Source organism: Mus pahari, chromosome 6 (genome assembly GCF_900095145.1).
Source record: "Mus pahari chromosome 6, PAHARI_EIJ_v1.1, whole genome shotgun sequence".
NCBI classification, from domain to species: domain Eukaryota; kingdom Metazoa; phylum Chordata; class Mammalia; order Rodentia; family Muridae; genus Mus; species Mus pahari.
Window position 1 is genome coordinate 58,219,113 of NC_034595.1, and position 19,503 is coordinate 58,238,615.

At 42.9% G+C, this 19,503-nt stretch overlaps 1 protein-coding gene across 2 annotated transcripts in view; it reads left to right on the forward strand.

The window, feature by feature from the left end:
• Nucleotides 1–19,503, forward strand: part of Ndc1 (NDC1 transmembrane nucleoporin) — a 49,260-nt gene that overhangs the window by 15,961 nt on the left and 13,796 nt on the right. For both annotated transcript variants that reach the window (XM_021200009.1, XM_029540253.1), the window contains exons 8-16: nt 2,803–2,938; nt 4,037–4,129; nt 5,843–5,924; nt 8,443–8,598; nt 9,239–9,478; nt 9,566–9,681; nt 12,285–12,335; nt 14,175–14,238; nt 15,163–15,263. In XM_021200009.1, coding sequence (XP_021055668.1) covers nt 2,803–2,938; nt 4,037–4,129; nt 5,843–5,924; nt 8,443–8,598; nt 9,239–9,478; nt 9,566–9,681; nt 12,285–12,335; nt 14,175–14,238; nt 15,163–15,263 — 1,039 coding nt within the window. The remainder of the gene's footprint in view (nt 1–2,802; nt 2,939–4,036; nt 4,130–5,842; nt 5,925–8,442; nt 8,599–9,238; nt 9,479–9,565; nt 9,682–12,284; nt 12,336–14,174; nt 14,239–15,162; nt 15,264–19,503) is intronic.

Consider the following 19,503-nt stretch of genomic DNA (forward strand, 5'->3'; position numbering starts at 1 on the left):
ACTTTGTAGACCAGGCTGGCCTCGAACTCAGAAATCTGCCTGCCTCTGCCTCCCAAGTGCTGGGATTAAAGGCGTGCGCCACCACTGCCCGGCTATATATTTATTTCTTTAGTGTGTGTTTGTGTGGCCATCAGAGGCCATCTTGTGGCACTCTCCTTCCACTGTGTTCTCTCCTTTTACCACATGGACCCTGGAGATTGAACTCAGTCATCAGACTTGGCAGCAGGACCTTTACCCACTGAGCCCTAACACCGGCTCTCCTAGAACTTTTGATGATGTAGTGATGGTTTAATGGTCAAATAAATACTGAAGAAATTTGCACACTAGTAACATGTCCATGTCATTCCTTCGCCCTTGCCTGAGGCATCGGTCGGTATGGTGAAGGTACAATCAGGTGGATGCCTGAGGGGCACTGCTCCAGTCACCGCACTCAGAGTGTGGTTCACACATAGCCAAAGGCTTCACCTAAGCCAAACGGAGGTGCATTCCTGCAGCCCTAGGACTAATGAGGCTGAGGCTGGGCCGGAGGTGGGTGGGGACCATAAGAAAGATCCTGTTTCAAATAAACAGAGACCAAAAGGGTTTAACCTGTATTTGCTGGATAAAGTCATAAAGTCGGTTTCCTTGGATTGTTTTACTTTTAATTTTTTGGTTACTTCACTATGAGACTTGTGTCATACATGGAATTCACGAGGTTCAATTTTAGATAGTTGGGATTTTTTTTTTTTTTTTTTTTTAAAGACATGTTTTTTTTTTGTTTTGTTTTGTTTTTTGTTTTTTTGAAGATTTATTTATTTATTATATGTAAGTACATTGTAGCTGTCTTCAAACACTCCAGAAGAGGGCGTCAGATCTTGTTAAGGATGGTTGTGAGCCACCATGTGGTTGCTGGGATTTGAACTCTGCACCTTTGGAAGAGCAGTCCGGTGCTCTTACCCGCTGAGCCATCTCACCAGCCCTGTTTTATTTTTCAGAAAACCTTCACCCCAAATATCATCAGTCGGAAGATCAAAGAAGAGTAAGTACCTAGGACTAATGAACACTACTCACCCCCGTTTTGCTCTTGAATTTGGGGACATAATTAGGTTGTGTGGCCTGGAGATTTTAACTTATGCTTATTCACCAATGGTTCTCATCCTTCAATCCCATTTTATGTCGGGGCAAGTTTCGTTTTGAGACAGTGTCTTGTTACATGGCCTTGCATGTCCTGGAACTCACTATGTAGGTTGCTGGCCTAGAACTCCCAGGGATTTGATTGCCTCTCAGATCTGGGTCCTGAGTGCTGGGATTAAGGTGTGCACCTCCGCACTTGGCTCCAGGGCACTTTGCATTAGAGGGTCTTTTTGTTTGTTTGTTTGTTTGTTTTTGTTTTTCCTGTAATAGCTGAGATAATCGGTTTACAGAGAGGGATGTTTCGTTTTGGCGATTTTAGTCCATCATCAGGTGGTCCTTGCTTTTGGGTCTCTGGTATGGCAATGAACACAGTCAGAATACCTGAAGGAAGAAAGAAATTAAGGAGAGGAAAGGGGCCGGGCGTGATGGCGCACGCCTTTTATCCCAGCACTTGGGAGGCAGAGGCAGGTGGATTTTTGAGTTCGAGGCCAGCCTGGTCTACTTAAATTCCAGACTAGATAGGGTTACACAGCAGGGTTGTCTTAAAAATACCCCCTTCCCCCCCCCCAAAAAAAACCCCAACAATGCTGGCCCACTATTTCTCTTCCCAGCTAGCTGCCATTCTTCTGTGTGTGTGTGTGTGTGTGTGTGTGTGTGTGTGTNTTGTGAGCCACCATGTGGTTGCTGGGATTTGAACTCTGCACCTTTGGAAGAGCAGTCGGGTGCTCTTACCCACTGAGCCATCTCACCAGCCCAGATAGTTGGGATTTTAACATGTCTAGATATTTTAGAGATACTGTAATATTTGATAGAAATTTTTAAGTTTTTGTTCTTAAATAAATATCAGGTTCCTAATAGTCTTACATCATGCAAGCCAGGCCCTCAGTCAATATTTACTTAGAAGCTGAACATAATTCTGTCATTTATTGACCTTCCCCACGAATACTGAGCACTGCGTGGACAATCCTGTTATAAGCTGATTAAATCTCATGAGAGCCCAAGAAGTCTGAATGAAGAGAGCACACTCTGTTCTGTGGACAAGGAAAATGGCTACAGGTGGCGATGTCCCTAATAGTGGCATACAGGCAGCAGTCAGATCCAAGTCCTCGTTTGTACAATTGCTCGTTTTGAGGTTTTAGGATTTATAGCAGTACTAGCGGAATTACTCAAGGATTTGTAGGATGTGAACTTTTAGCTTTTTAACATTCTAATAGTTTCTAAAAGTTGTTTAACATGCAGAGACCATTGTTTTTCTAGTGTGTGCCATACTCTGAATCGGTCTATATGGCGCACATGAAGCTGATGTCTGATCCATAGGTCCTAACCATGTTTTTGAGACTGCTGGCCTTGAACTTAAGATCCTTTTACCTCCCTTTTTCATTTCTTGTGTGCTGGATGACACACATGAGCCACCATACCCTCCTCCTCACATGTTTAATAGGTTTAAGGAGTTGCCATGAATTAGCAGTAATAAACTTCATCTGTCCTAAGTAGTTAGGCCTGTAGACATTGCTCTGGTTTCCACAGTAAGTGGCACTGCAGGGCCAGTCCCTGCCTGCCTGAGGTTTCCCCTCATACCTCTGAGGGAGTGTGAGGGAAAGAGCTCCAGAGAAGTCCCAGCAAGTAGGGTGTGTCCAGACAGAATGCTTGTCTTTGCTGTGGAGTTAATGGTACTTGCTCCTTTCATAGGCAAGCTCACAGACCTCTTGACACGATAGGTGGCCTCCTGAACGTCTCATTACTCTACCATGTCTGGCTGTGTGGTGTCTTCCTCTTGATGACTTGGTATATCTCATGGATGCTCTTCAAAATCTATGCCACCGAGGTCAGTATTGGAATTTTTTGTCTCTACTGTTGTGTTTCAGAGTACAGAAAGTTGTGCTCAAAGCCACACCACTGGCTTGGTTTTCAGTTTGATCGCTCACTCTGTGTTTCTGGGGGGCAGAGTGTCTGCAAATTAAACAGGGTGGTATTAACTGGGCTTGCTTAGAGCCTGGCTTTCCTTCTGGGAGTTTGAGTACAAGGTAGGCCTAATTGTGCTATTAAAGTAGATACTGTTAACATATAAGTATGGGGTTATACAATATTTACTTTTTGAAAAAAATCTTGAAATTTATGCTGAAGAAATGATTCTGAAAATAGAATTAATATGGACAGTTTTATTCTATGTGTATGGGTATTTTGTGTATATATATATATATATATATATATATATATGCACAACATACATGCCTGTTGGTATGGATCCCCTGAAACTGGAGTTAATATACAATTAGGAGCTGCCAAGTGGGTGCTGAGACTTGAACCTGGATCCTCTAGAGGAGCAATCAGTACTTCAGACCGCTGTGCCGTTTCTCCAGCCCCACAAAAGTATTTTTAAGGGAAGACTTGCCTTTTCTTAAAAAAATTGATCTCAATGTATTTTTCATAGAAGTGTTTTATTTGATCTTACTGTCTTTGTGGTAATTTTCAGTGGTTTCACAGGATTAATAGATATTAGTTTAATAATATTGGGACTGTATCACTTTAGAAAGTGTATTAATTTTTGTTTAAAACCTTGTGTGTATGAGTATTTTGCCTACATGTGTATCTATGTACCACATGAGTGCCTGGTGTCTGGAGTCCAGAAGAGACAGTTGGGTCTCCTGGGACTGGAGTTAAGGACACACACCTTTGCTATGCATGTACTGAGAATAGAACCTATGTCCTCTGCAAGAGCAGCCAGTGGCTTTAATTACTGGGCTGTCTCTCTAGCCCCACACAGTAGCACTTCTTTTTAAACAATGCTTTTTCAAGGAGCACTGAAGATGTTGATTTGATTGTATTTGTTTCTTTATAATGTCAGCCACTGCTTACTGACTAAAACAAGGTGAGGAACAGAGTTCCTGTCACATTAAGGAATGTATCTGATTGTTTCTGACAGGCGTATGTGTTCCCTGTTCAGCCACCTTTTGCAGAAGAATCAGATGAATGCCTTCCTAAAGTCCTAAACAGCAATCCCCCACGCATTGTAAAGGTACCACAAGAGTGCATCTTACGGCTTTACAGTTATCTTTGACTTACCTTACAGAATTAGAGTCAGAGTTAGCATAGCTAGGCATTTTGATATATTTTTTGAGGGCCTAGAATAGTTGTTTTCAACTTGTAGGTTATGACCCATTTACAGGTTGCCTAAGACCATCCGAAAACACAGATATTTACATTATGATTCATAATAGTAGCAAAATTACAGCTATGAAGTAGCAATGAAAATAATTTTATGGTTGGAGGTCACCACAACGTGAGGAACTGTATTAACGGTCACAGCATTAGGAAGGTTGAGAACCTCTAGAATCTTCTAGTATTGGTATTGTAAAAATTACCTACTTGCTAGTCTTCTTTTTTTTAATTCAAGTGATTAAATATGACAGTAAAGCACCGCCCTATGTACGTACCAGCTATGTTTCCCAGGATGGCTTTGAACTATAGGACTCATGTTGTCCTTGTGTCTCAGCTTCCTGAGTAGTGACAAGCATGTGCGTGTGCTACCACACTGGCTAAGCCAGCTACCGATACATAGGAGACGTGTACGATGTATCTCTCTCAAACAGAAGGTGCAGTGGTAGCCAACTAAATGCAGAACATAGACGAACCATTCCAGCTAGTCCAGCAGGAACACTAGTGTGTTTTTAAATTGCTGGATCAGGACATGCTTCACTCATGTAGTGTTTGTGGTCGAAGGTAGTGTGATACACAAGATGCTTGTAATTCTAAAACAAATCATAATCATAAAAATTAAAGTTTACAAATCAAACTAAAAGAAAAATTTGTTTCGATTCAAATTACAATTTGAAATTGTAAAGGAAATCTAAGTATAACAGGATATGTCTTACCCTGTTAGAAGATCACAGTGCCTTATTTATTTTATATGTTTTGTTTTTGAGACAGGATCCGCTATGTAGGCCAGGTTGGAGTTGATTTTGCAATTCCCGTGCCTAAGCCACATTCTAAGTGCTAAGATAACAGGCATCTTCTGACGTGTGCAGCTGGATTAGTACTTTAAAATTAGTTAAAAGAAAAGGTTGGCACCCAGTGTTTTTGCCATAGTCTAGAGAAGCATAAACAAGTAGGCAAATGAGCGATGGCAGCACTAATTGCTACTAAGTGTTAGCCACTCATTTGGCCACTTACTAAATCTTATTTATTAGGTTGGTTGTCAGGTTGTGTTGGGTAGGACAATGACTAAGACACATGACAGTGTTAGGTTTCTACTGGCAAGAGCAGTGGTACCATGACTCCCCGTGGTCCCGGTATCAGACTAATGCTTTGAAGAAGTAAAGAGGCTTGCACGGGAGAAGGTAGCTTTTCAGAAAGAGCAATAGATGTATGTTTTGTGTGTTAGGCCCTGCCTTTGGATGTAGCAGTAGTGAGCAAGGCCATGTCCCTGTTCCTGTGGGCCTCACCCTGCTGAGTAAAAGCAGATGAGGCAGTAGGCACAAGTGCCCGAGTCCCAGACCTGGGGGTGGGGGCGCGGGGGCGGGGGCGGGGCAGGAACTTATAGGAGGAGGGGATATTGGAGTTAACCCTACAGACCTGAAAAAAATACAGAGCTCTGTAGTTCCTGTAAGTAGCCAGAGTCTAGAGTGTGTAGGGAGGTAGAGGCATGCATGAGAGCTAGAAGGGAAGGTTGTGTTCCTTACATATGATTTTGTTAAAGCTTTAACAGTCTGTCTTTCTTTGTTCCTTTTAGTATCTGGCCTTGCAGGATCTGATGCTGCTTTCTCAGTATTCTCCTTCCCGGAGGCAAGAAGTTTTCAGCCTCAGCCAACCAGGTATCGCTGAGAGTCATAGACTTAATTAGGCTCGTGCGTGCTCAGAGTGCCCCAGAGCCTTTGAAAGAGAGGTATGGTCTGTCCTCACCGCACACCCTGGGTCCTCAGATGAGCCCTGGACTGAATCTTACATGGCCCAAGTGGTGGTACTGCTGAGTGGATTATGTCACCAGGGAAAGCATTGATTTGTGGGTATTCATTTTTCTTTTTTTTCCCGCTCCTTAAATACCTGAACCTGAAGAAATTGTGTAGTAAGTGTCTTATCAGAAAAGTTCAACCTAAGAATCTTAACTCTGGTAATGCTATTGAGGACCTTAAAAACCAGGTGGCTACATACCTAGATGGGAGTAAGGACTGGAGTCAGATTTATCTTTTGACTCCATGGACGTAGCTCTCTGCTCCTGCTAGGTTACGCTGCCTCCCTTAGAAGAAAAGTTAGCCAGAGACTGGATCTGATAGTGACTGAGGGTGACTTTGGCAGGCCTGATGTTCCCTACTGTGCTTGCCAAGACTGTACAAGCTCAAGACTGACTTTGCCAGAACTCTCACCATGTTCCTGGCGTGGAACTGGTTCAGCCTAGCCCTATCCCCAGTGGGAAACAAAGGGCCTGGGTAACCTTTCATCTGCTTTCTAATTAGCTCTCAATCATTTTGCAAAGCTCGCCAATTCCCAAACTGTAAAAAGATCATCTGTAGTTAAATGTGATGTGGAAATGAAATCCAGTTATATAAAAATATAATTGATCAGAGCTGCTTTCTTTTCAGTGGTGAGAAATCTAGTGCTGGGTTGTGGAGAAAACGTAACCACTGTGCTTTCTGTCACACTTGGGCTCTTCTGCACTTTGTTATTCAAGCAACTACAAAATAGCATGTGCTTTGCCAGAGGCCTGCTCTGGGGCATGTGATTCAAGGTTAATTAGAATATCATACAGCTCCTAGCTGTCCTAAGTTACATCGCAGTCTGATGAGGATCTTGTGTGCGCTTGCTGGTTAGGCCATGGTCCCTGCACGTGGTAGGAAGGAGTGTGTCTAAGAGGGATCTGTGTGATGAGCTGCTAAGTGACGTGAGATGGGAGGAGTTTACAGTGCCTTCTGCTGTTCTTAGCATGCCATGGCGTATGTGATAACTCTAATAGGCAAAAGCCTTGAGAATCAAAGACAGATGAGGGTGTTTGGTTGGTTGGTTGGTTAGTTGGTTGGTTTTCTTTAAGAATGAGAAGTATTAGTTCATGTTAAATAACATATTGGCCCATATATACAATCTCCAAGTATGAAAAATTGAATTGTAGAGTTGTATGTGCTTAATTTTGGTGTATGAATTTTTTTGCCCTTTTTTTTTTAATATACTAAACTTTAAAATAGATTTTAAAAATTAAAAAAACTAAAGGTCAATATCAAATAGCCAAATCACTCCTAGAGATATCATAGCAACTGCTGGCTTCTTTTTTTAAACTTTTGAGACATGGCTACATGGCTGACCTGGACTTAGCTCTGTGGCCTCAAACTCAGAGATCCACTTGGCTGCACCAGCATGCCCGGTGTGGATACTGGCTCTCACACATAGTCTCTCCTTTATTTATCTTGAAATGTGTTCCAAGATTTTCAGTGGTGCTTAAAACTGTGGATGGTGGTGGGATGCTGCTCATCCCTTATGGTGTTTAATTCATACACTTCATCCTAGGTATACAGGTATATATGCACTAGGAAGCAACAGCAGCAATAAGAAGAAAATACAGCAGTTATAATAATGTACTATAATGAAGTTGCCACCATCTCTGGTGCAGTAGGGCTATTGTTAACATAAAGTAGGGGTGTTTGAGAACAAGGTTGTGATGCCGTGGATTACTTAGAGGGTTAGTTAGTGGCTGCTAGCATGAGTGTTGGACGTGAGGGTGGTTAATGTCCTGGTAGTCAGTTATGGAGCGGCAGTGGATTGTGTAATGCTATTCAGAATAGCTGTTTAAAATGTAAGAATTATTTATTTTTGTATGTTTCTGCTTGCTGTTTTTGGGTCATGATTGACTGGAGAATGCAGAGTGCAACTATTAATTGGGAGGATCTCCTATAAATGGACATGTAAGGAAATCCCATGAATAGGCAGGTAGTGTAGCATCCCCTGGAGGTACCGTTACACATGCTAGCTTTCACTGCCCTGGTTCATTTTTCACAGACTTAACAATCTTTTTTTTTTTTTTTTTTTTTTTTTTTTTTTTTTTAGACTTAACAATATTAAGCATTGCTAGTGAAGTAATTCTGGTGTTAAAAAAGTATGGCCTAGTCCTTGGCTTAGTTTTGGCAACTAATTTAAGAGCTTTTTAAGAGTAAAATCCAAAGTTTTGCTTGCAGGCTTTTGAGCAAATTGATTAAGCCGATCATTAAATTGCTGTGTTAGGTGACTTGAGTAACAATAATAGCTTAACCGAGAAAGTGGGTTTTTTTGCTGACCTCCCTTACTCCAAGCTTTGGGAAGAGAATATGAGTTTTTTATATTTTAATAGGTGTTGTTTGGCTACCGTAGGTGGACATCCCCACAATTGGACTGCTATTTCGAGGGAGTGTTTGAATCTTTTAAATGCTATGACTCAGAAACTGGTTCTCTACCAAGAAGCTGCTGCTACAAATGGGAGAATGTGCTCATCATACTCAGTGGAACCCAAGACACTGAGCTCTGCAGGTGACTCCTAGTACTAGACAGAGGGGAGTGTATCAGTTCCCTAGGGAAGTAACAGTTAGTTCCTGGCTAATTGCATGTGTGAGGTATCTATGTTTAGCACTTTTCTCCTTGCCCATCTTTTCCATAAGTGTGATGTGTTTTGTTAGTAGTTAAAATAGGAACGTGGAGCCGCACTGGGTAGACTGATGAGGTAAAGTGCAAATGGTGAGTTCACTTGACAGTGCTTAGAGAAGTGAGCCCTGGGAATGAACCACACAGACCTCACAGAAAACAGAGGTATCTACAGGCTGCTGACGCGACACAGCTCTGCAAGCCTGACAGGCTTCCTTTGATACTGGAGCCCACAGTGAAAGGAGAGAACAACTCCTAAAAGTTGTCCCATGATCTCTCTGCATGTGCTTGCTCTTAAGCACATAGTCACAGTACTAATGCATGAAACAAACTCATCTAAAACCCATTGTGTGGTTTCTGGATTACAAAAATACAACCTAGACATTGGGACTTAAATCTAAATGGAAGCCATCTACTGTGCTTTGGTTTAAAGCCTTAAGAGGGCGGGGAGGAGTGTAGAAGTTGAACCCCTGTGTGCTGTGTGCCTGGGCCATGCTTCCTTATCAACACTGCATATGCTCTGTTACAGAAGAAGCTGCTTTTCAGACTCCAAAACCTAGCCAGATGCCTTCCGTGCCGCCATTAGTTAAAACGTCACTGTTTTCTCCAAAATTTTCTACACCCGATGTTTCAAGTCCTTTTGGGACCCCGTTTGGCTCCAGTGTAGTGAACCGAATGGCTGGAATTTTTGATGTAAACCCCTGCTGTGGGTCTCCCCAAAGTCCTCAGCTTATAAGAAGAGGACCAAGGCTGTGGACTCACACTTCTGGTGAGGACTGGTTACTTTCCAAGTTTGAAGTCGCATAGTTGTAGCTTAGATAGCTTACGTCCTCACCTCATCATTCCTCTTTTCTAGATCAGCAAGTGTCTACAATTTCTCGTCCATCTCCTTGTACCTCCGTTACTGCTGAGGGTAAGACAGTGAGACAGCCCAGTGTGATCTACTCATGGATTCAGAATAAACGTGAACAGGTAGGAAGGCACATCTATGGGCTTTATATGTATATGCGAGATCTCCACTGGGAGAGAGGTCAGGGCTCTTGCAGCGGTAGCTTTATGTTTGTTTTGTGCTTCTGGCATTAGATTGACTCATAAAGTCACCCATAGTTGAGTGTTTTGACTTACATTGCATTTCATATGACTTAAATCTTTTTTTTTTTTTTAAAGATTTATTCATTATTATATGTAAGCACACTGTAACTGTCTTCAGATGCACCAGAAGAGGGCATCAGACCTCATTACGGATGGTTGTGAGCCACCATGTGGTTGCTGGGAATTGAACTCAGGACCTCTGGAAGAGCAGTCGGTGCTCATAACCGCTGAGCCATCTCTCCAGCTCCATGACTTAAATCTTTAAGACATAGTTGAGTTAGGCTCTGGGCTAAACAGCAAGTAAACAAAGCCATTTCCCATTTTTATATCTTAGTAGGGGAAGTAGATGAAAAAGCAAGTATATTACTCTATATATCTTTATAATTTAGAACTGAATTAATGTCAGGGCTGGTCTGGGAACTGTTAAGAGCAAAAGTTGCTTCATGCTGAAACATGCTGTTCTAAGCTTTATCCTGATAGATCATGTCCAAGATGAGGAAAATATACTCAAAAGAAGATAATTTTAATGTGTTAAATGTTATATAGGAAAAGTAGAGCAGGTACGAAAGACAGTCCTTAGAGGAAGGGTAGTGTTTTCCGTGGACTGCTCAGAGAAGTCTCATTGAAAAGCTGATGCTGACTGTGAGCAGCAGGACTGATGGGAGGTGCACATACCCTTGGGAGGGAATGTTCTCCACCTGTGTGAGGAGCATCGGAAACTAGTGTGTCTCAGCTCAGCGAGGGACAGTGGTAGGGACAGTGTTTGGTAGGAGGTGAACTCCCAGAGGTGTCAGGAGCCAGAGTTGAGGCAGCACTGGATGGCCTGCCCTCCAGTGAGCTGGAAAGCCACCATACTGTTCTGACCATAGGATGTTATGTTACTTATATTGTGCAAGAGCTTTTCTAAAGCAGGGCTGAGGTGAGACTTTTCCGTATCTGAAGTTTGAATTCTAAGCAGCATAGAAGCTGAGAGCCAGTGTTAAAGTTGCTGCACTCGTCACATAGTGGGAGTGGTGGGTGTGATTGGGGGGACTGTGATAGCAGCTGTAAGGTACAGTCAAGGTCTGTGTTCATGCCGACGTAACAGGATTTGCTTTTGGTATTTATGGAAAAGTTCCAGTGTTTCTTCTAAGGCTTTTGTCCTGAGGCATAGTTGCAGTTGATTGGGACAATTTACCACTGATTGCGAAGGCATTGACAGTGGTGAAGGGGAGAGCTGAAGTTTGATCTTAGGCATGACAAATCTGAGATACCTGTGTATAAAGCAGAAGATTAGATGTGTATGTGGAGCATAGTTGGAAGCCATGAGGTTCAGACAGTATTCAAAGCCATGAGGCTCAGTGCTGTTGAGGGTAGAAGGAAAGAGCTCTAAGCAGAACCTTTCACTCATTAAGGGTCAGTAGCAAAGGGGTCTAAGGAGCAGCAAATGAGGCGAGAAAAGAACATGTTTCCCAGAGCAGGACAGTGACAGAAGCAGCAGCGGCATGGCTAGGAGCAATGTCAGCCTGAGAGCTGGGTGGTGTCACCAGGTCCACTCTCAGGAATGGATCCCAGGGCCTGGTCTACACAGGCAAGCATTCTACCAGTGAGCTGCATCCCAGTCCATTTTATTTTCTTTGGAATCAGGATCTCCTCAGTTGCCCAGGTTGGCCTCAGACTTTCTCTGTAGCCTAGCCAGGCGGTCCTTGAACCCCAGTGTCTGAGGTTATAGGGCTGAGCCATCTTGCCCGTGTTTCACAAAGTTCATGACAGGAGCTCTTGGGTAGAGGAGGCTGAATCAGGAGGAACTTAGGAGAGGAAATGGAACCTCCAAAGAAGCCAGTCTAAGGGCTTTTGCTTTTGATGCTGAGAAAAATGACTTGTACCTGTTAAAGAGTTGAGGGGTCAAGGACTTTAAAGGATCTTATTTTCTTGAGTAGGTTAAACAGAAACATGTTTGCTGGTGAAATGATGAGGTTAGTATAGAGTAAAGGAACTGATGTGACACCAGTTCTGGTCCTGCTGGTTTTTGTAGTGACCAGCTTTCTGCATCCCTGTGCTTTACTGTGGCTGTGGGCGAGAGGAGAGTGAGTCAGCGGGCTTAGAGTCTGATATAGAAAACTTACTTTCTGTAAATATCACCTTGTAGGAAATGTCTTAGGGAGGTTTGGGGTGTTAAAGGACCAGTAGTTGTATCGAACTGAAGAAAAAAAAAATGTTTAAAAACAAAACAAAACAACTACCCAGACAGCTTAGATTTCCTTTTATTATGACAAGGATCTAATTGGGTGTCCAGTGTATGTGCATGGGAACACAGTTATGGTAAGATCGCTCATTGTGGTTATCCAGTCAGTAGCACAGAGGTATTTACTTAGTTTATTGTAAATATTGTTCAGGGCTACATTTTTAATTTGGAAAACTTCTCCAGAAAGAACTTAGAAATGTGTACTACACTTGAGTAGACTTGAAAGTATAACCATGTTCATTCTTTTTATCCAACTCAGATTAAGAATTTCTTGTCAAAACGGGTGCTGATAATGTACTTTTTCAGTAAGGTAAGACTATAAAATTACAGCTTGAGAATGGGAGGGAGGAGATTGGTGTGAGACGGACGATGGGATCTGACTTAGAATCTGATTTTTATAGACACTCCCTGCAAGCCATGCTGGCATCATGCCCTCTGCCTAGACATGCTACCATGGTTGCTGGGCTTGGCCTCCGTGGTAGCTCACGAGACTGCTGGCAGCTTTGCTGATTGCAGCTTTGACCTCCCATGCCAGCTGGCGGGCCGTCTAGCTTTGACCCTCCATGCCAGTTGGTGGGCCGTCCAGCTTTTGGGTACTTGCAGACTCACTTTCCTGCTCACGTCTTCGTGGCCTGTTAAAAAGGAGGAGACTAAGTTAGATGATAGATGTTGAAATTTTGGTGAGTTAGAAAGTTGTATTTTAGGTCACAGAGTTGTTTTATGTGCCAGCATGGCAGCTTCCATGTGTAATCCCAGCACTCCGGGTGTTGAGGCAGGAAGATAGAGAGTTTGAAATGAGACCTGGCAACTTATGAAATCCTGTTCCAAGAAACCCAACCCCAAACTCCCAAACAAACAACCTTTCAGCTGACTTCCCACTTGTTTGAGCTGTCTCTGGGCAGTAAATCTAAGTTGTAGAAATTAAAGATTTATTTGTGTTTCCACTTAGATGTAGCAGTTTTGTGTCAATCTTTCTCAAGCAGAACCTCTGTCCACAGACAGGGCAGAGTACTTTTGCCCTTAGTGTTTATGCCTTAACCTCTTTCTGTATGTACCGCAGTATTAGTGACTGGGCTGTGGAGCCTTTCACACACAAGCAAAGGCTTTCATTACTCATTTTGCTCTCTGAAGCCAAACAGTGACGAGGAAAGAATTGAGCAATCCTGATATGAACGTGAATAGGAATGAGAGCCATTTCAGCTTCTTCACTCCAGGGGAAGGGAAGGTCTATCTAATGATCAGTTGCCTTTCCAGAAACTAGTCTACCTAGGACCATCTTTTAGCACAAGGGTCTTATCCCTCACCAAGAAGATGAGAATCCTCTGAGGTTTACTGTAGTTCTTGGTCTCCACAGGGGAAAACAGACTTCCTGTGAGTGCCTTATGTATGCCATGCACTGTCCCTTAGATCCCCTCCCATAACTCCAACACTGCTCCTCCTAGGGATGTCTTTGCTCCTCACTTTATGGAGAAGAAGAAAGTTTCTGCTCCCAGCAGAAAAACCTTTCCCTCTGTGAGTAAAAGCAAAAGAAACTTTGATTCTTATTCTGCAACAGCTGTTGTGTAGTGTTAAGTGCGGACGATGGTGAGAAGCACTGTAGTAAATAACCTGCCCAGTCTTCAGCAGTTACTTACACAAAGCCAGTGTTCTTGGTTTTAGTTTGGGTTTTGAGATGGTCTCAATAAGTTGTAGTTGGTCTTGAATTCATTCTGTAGCCCATGTAGGCCTTGAACTTCAGGTCTTCCTGCCTTCGCTTCTCAAGTAACTGGGATTACAAGCCTGTGCAGCCCAGTCCTGCCAGCATTTATTTAGATGGGCCAGTTGTTGCTTCATAATGTCTAACCCAGGGCAAATTAAAGAAAGTCAAATAGGGTTTCTTTTTATTGGGTTAAGAGTAGTAGACAGTTAGACGTAACCCTAGTTAGGCAGTTCTCTTGTTTTAAAAAGCACTGATTTCCTGAGCTGGGAATTCAAACTTTAAATGAGTAAGTTTGGATGTTCTCTTGTACTTAATCTTTAGATAAGAAATTATTTCAGTTTAAAATTTGGGAGACAGCTGTGAGTCTTGTTGTTAAAGACCACACAGCTGGTACAATGGCAGTTTTTACACAGGAGACTTGACTTAGAGATTTTTTTGTTCTGTTTGTAGCACCCAGAGGCCTCCATTCAAGCTGTTTTTTCAGATGCCCAAATGCATATTTGGGCTTTAGAAGGTAAGTAGTATCTTTGAGCTGTAATTTGTGACGGTGACGGTGACTGTTACTCTAATTAGTTAATCTTGAAGTCTGTCCATGAGAGGTGAGCTCTGGTATTGGGGTTTTCAATTCTTGAATTTTCAGAAAATTTTTATCTTTGTTTTATAGGGATAACTTTCTTATCTTCCTCCCCGGCCTGCCAGTCCTAGGCATGGGACTGGAACCGGGGCCTCATGGCCGCTGGGCAAGCACTCCTGCTGAGTCTCAGCTAAAAGCCTAGATGGGTTTTGATTTCGGGAGAATTTTTCTTGTACATAAAGAAGTTGAAACTATAAGAGTCTTCTGGGGCTGGTGAGATGGCTCAGTGGGTAAGAGCACCCGACTGCTCTTCCGAAGGTCCTGAGTTCAAATCCCAGCAACCACATGGTGGCTCATAACCATCCGTAACAAGATCTGATGCCCTCTTCTGGAGTGTCTGAAGACAGCTACAGTGTACTTACATATAATATATAAATAAATCTTTAAAAAAAAAAAAAGATATTTGTAAAAAAAAAAAGAGTCTTCTGTATCTTTCTGTGTAATTAAAGTCAACCAATAGATGACCTTTACCTTAGGTTGCTTTCATGGAATATGAAAACTTGATTGGTAAAGAACTGTTTCACCTTATGAATACTACCTGAGACCCAGGGAGGCCTTTCTTGACCACGCCATGTAAATGTTCTCACAGCTGTCAGGCCTTCTTTGTTTCAGTTTTTTGTGGTGCTAAGGCATCTCTATCTGAGTGCTTCTTTGGGGCTTATTCCATGTGATGTCCAGTTTTATACTGTAGCTCTTCTTATAATTCCCTTTATATCCAGACTGTCAGCGTCTTCCCAAGTAGATATATTCCAGATGAGTTTGTCTAATTTTAATTTGGCTTTCCTGTTTTTTCCCCCTCTTGAGGTCTGTCTCACTTAGTAGCAGCATCATTTACAGAAGATAGATTTGGAGTTGTCCAGACCACACTCCCAGCTATCCTTAATACTTTGTTGACTCTGCAGGAGGTAAGTAACAGAGTTCGGTGTGAATGCAGGCTGTCCTCCAGTGCCCAGCGATTTCTCCAGACCAATAACAAAACATGTTGGAAATGAAAATCCTGTTCTGACCCTTACAGTCTAAAAGAGAGAACAAGAAAAACGTTACTTGCTTAAAACTTTTTCCAGAATCTGAAGAAGAAAATATGCTAATGTTGTGTGAGAGGCTGCTGGAATTCAGGCAGATAGTCCAGGCTGTTTTGTTCAGGTTCGGGTACCTGTTTTGGGGACAGGAGCTCATGTATCTCAGACTGGCCTTAAACTCACTGTATGCTAAGAACAAGCTTGAATTTCTGATCCTTCTGCCTCTATCTCCCAAGTGCTAGAGCACTGGGTATAAGTCACTGTACTCCACTGTGTGTGTGTGTGTGTGTGTGTGTGTGTGTGTGTGTGTGTGTGTGTGTTTGTTGTTGTTGTTGTTGTTGTTGTTTGGTTTTGAGACAGGATCTCACTGTAGCCTCTGTTAGAGATGGACCTGTCTGCCTCCTCGGTGCTGGGACTAAAGGCCAGTGCTACCGCACCCAGTCCTTTCTGAATTTAAGTGATATGTTTTATTCTACCTTTTGTTATTGTGGCTATGGGAGGTATAAACAAGGAGCTTGGGGCATATGGAAATAGTGTATGAGTGCAATAAGTTCTTTATAGGAGGTGCTAAGCTTGGCCCAAAAAGTACAATTGTTGGGGAAAATTACATTGGTCTGGGGAACCATGTCGGAAAGGAGGAAGAAGCTTGCTCTATAGTTACTCTGTTTAAAATTTAGTTCATATCACAACTTACTCAGTAAAACCAGTGACTTTTTTTCCTCTTTATTATTTTTATTATTTATTATTATAAATCTGAGTTTCGTATTTTGGGGGCTTTTTGAGATGGAGTCTTAGTAGGCAGCTCATATGACCCAATAAAGTCCTAATCCTTTTAGCCTTGCCATCCAATGCTGGGATTATAGGTGTGCCCACCCACTCCCAGCCCAGCACTGCCATGCAGTAGAGTAGCTGGCACTCGAGCATGCGTTCTGTCCTTGGAGCATCTTCATTTCCACCTTGTAAAGTGAGCAGTCACTGGTGATGGACGAGGAGGCTCACTAGTGCACTGATGTAATCCGAGTTTACACACAAACCTCCAAGGCAGGCAGCGTTAGGGTTTGACCCTGGACTAACTGCAGGGTGCTGACAGTGTAGTGGCTCCTGAAAGAACAGCAGGTCACATCCATCATCCTTTCTCACCTTCCGACCATCACGTCCAGGCCACATAGGATTCTTGAGAGAATGATTCTGTCCTTTTGGCTCATGACCTATAGAGTATGTTATGTTCAACTAAGGTTACGAGTGCGTATGTGTGCGTGACTCTGTGTGTGTGTGTGTGTGTGTGTGTGTGTAAATAATAGAAACAAGATTCCTGGCCCAGTGCTTAACTTTGCTTGCAATGTATTTTAATATTTTGTTGTTTAATTTCCTTAAAAAGTAACAACTGGAACTCACTGAAATTGAGCATACGTTGCTGTGAGTGAGCATGGTAACCTCACTGACTACATCTCTTTGCCCTACAAGTGTTCTGTGCTTCGGTTATTCCGGTCTCACCTACCCCATCATTGGGATTCTAGAAAAAAAGCAGCCTATTATTTGTTGTAATTATTCATACCTGTGAGTGGGAAGATACAATTTCAGATTTGTCAAAGTCAGTCCTTTCCTTGAAACACAGAGGAGTTTAGTTGGAAGAGTCGAAGGCAGAACAGAGAGAGGCAGAGGCCTATCCTCTGTCTGCAGTTGAGAGTCGGGGACAGAGAATAGACCCAGGGGCTTACACTTGTGAGAATTCAGGTCCCTTTGTGAGGCTCCTGTTGCAGTCACGGATATCCTCAGGCCTGCGCCCCAGCACTACTGCCTGCTGAGCCATCCTACCAGTCCAATAGTGTTCTTAAAGCCCTGAGGGCTAGGAAGAAAATCAGTTATATTGAGTTGTAGTTATCAAGGTATGAGTTTATGCTATAGTGATCTGTGCTTTCTGTGTTTTAAGTGGGAGGCTCTGTCCATGTGTTCATGCTTTGTCATCATTTTGAAGCAGTTGGGTAAATGGTATTCTGAGATAGCTGTAACAGCAATAATAGGATGTGAAGATAGTGGTGACTTCTTTAATGCAGAAACTGCAGATGTCACTGATTTGATGTCCCTGTTCATGATTAAAGTCAACACTAAATTATAATGTAGAGCTTTGGCAAGGTAAAGGTAGTAAAGCCCTTTCTCCAAGCCCAGCCCTCTGTGCTCTTGCATCACAGCGTTTTCCTGGCTCCTTGCCTTTCAGCTTCCACCTCGGCTGAGGGTCTTCCCTCTCCAGGTCAGGCCTTATCGTCTATTACTTCAGCCACTTTAGTTGTAGATACTATCTACATCTTTGTGTTTTTAAGTTCCCCACCCCCAAGCCCTCAAACATCCTGCATCTGCTACCCACCTGTTCTTTTCCCAATTGTTCCTTACTTGTCTTCAGGCCTTTGTCATTCCTTACTGCTCCCACCTCTTACCCGAGATCCTCTCGTCCTGACTAGACACTGCCATTCCTCCCTTGTGCCATCTACCTTAAAGCCACTGTAGATTATCCTGTTTTCCCTCAAGTGTGACTTACATGACTGTTCTTTGTCTTGAGTGTACTTTTTTTTTCTTCTGGCCCTGCTTTGTAATTTCTATGTCAGCACTCAATTAGTGGAACAGAGGCCGGGACCCATCTTGTCATTTTCTTATCCCTAGCGTATGCTATGGCCTGGCTAGTGGCGGGTATCTATTAAGATGCTTGTTGGATGAATGCTGATCTGCTGATTACTGGGTAACAGATGAAGCCATCTCTTCTGGGTGTTGAATTGAGTGGCAATTCTGATGCCGTGGGTTGATTATAATGACTGCTCCTTATTTCAAGGAGGTGGAGATGTTGTGTCAGTCATATTAGTTCTCTTTTATGTCTTTGCTTTTATGTTCTATGACCTTGGAGGGATAGCTGTTCATAGTGAAGAGAGTAACTTGCAGCTCAGCAGCTCAGGGCAAGTTGTGTAGTATTCGCTTCTGGCTGGTTACTAAGGGGCCTTTGTGAGGTACTCGTCTGTTTGACTTGTCAGTGGCAGTAGCATCAGTCATTTAGCTGTGAGCCTTTAACGGAAGGACTGGAAGGCTCTCACCCAGGCCTGGGCTCTTCCCTTTTAAGAAGGGACTGGGAGACTCAGGGCAAAGAATGGAGAAGTGGTTATCCTGATATCGTTTCTGCTGGTGGCCAGGTCATCTGAGTTAATTAACCTGTATCCTAACAGGTATCCAGCTACTTCCCCCACGTTTGATTAGTCAAAATAGAAATTCATTTGAGAACATTGCTGAGTTTGTGGCAGTTAATTTGGGTAGGGAACAACTGCTATCTTGCTTAATTTTAGTAATTGCTATCTTTTTTTCTTTTTCTTTTTTTTTTTTTTTTAGGTTTTTTTTTCGAGACAGGGTTTCTCTGTGTAGCCCTGGCTGTCCTGGANCTCANTTTGTAGACCAGGCTGGCCTCGAACTCAGAAATCCGCCTGCCTCTGCCTCCCGAGTGCTGGGATTAAAGGTGTGCGCCACCACACCTGGCAGTAATTGCTATCTTTAAAGAGGTCTTTAGAGGTAAAAAGTTGTGGGCCAAGATGTTTTTTGTTTGTGTGTCCCCCCCATGCCCCCCCCAAGACAGGGTTTCTCTGTGCAGCCCTGGCTGTCCTGGAGCTTGCTCTATAGACCAGGCTAGCCTTGAACTCACAAGAGATGTGCTTGCCTCTGCCTCCCGAGTACTGAGATTAAAGGTGTGTGCCACCATCATCTGGCTATGGAATATGAATGTGTATATATATATATATATATATATATATATATATATTAACAATTTTTATTTTGAGGCCAGGCATGGTGGTGCACATTTTTTAATTTTAGCACTCTGGAGGTAGAGACAGATGGACCCATGAGTTCAAGGGCAGCCTGGTTATATTGTAAGGCTTAGAACAGCCAAAACTACAGAATGAGATTTTTTTCCTTCCTTCCTTCCTTCCTTCCTTCCTTCCTTCCTTCCTTCCTTCCTTCCTTCCTTCCTTTATTTTTGGCCTAGTGATGCAGGCATACAATCTCAGTTCTCCGGGAAGATGAGAAAGGAAAATTGTAACTTCATTCCTCACCTAGGTTAAAAAGTGAGTTCAAAGTTAGCCAGAGCAACTTAATG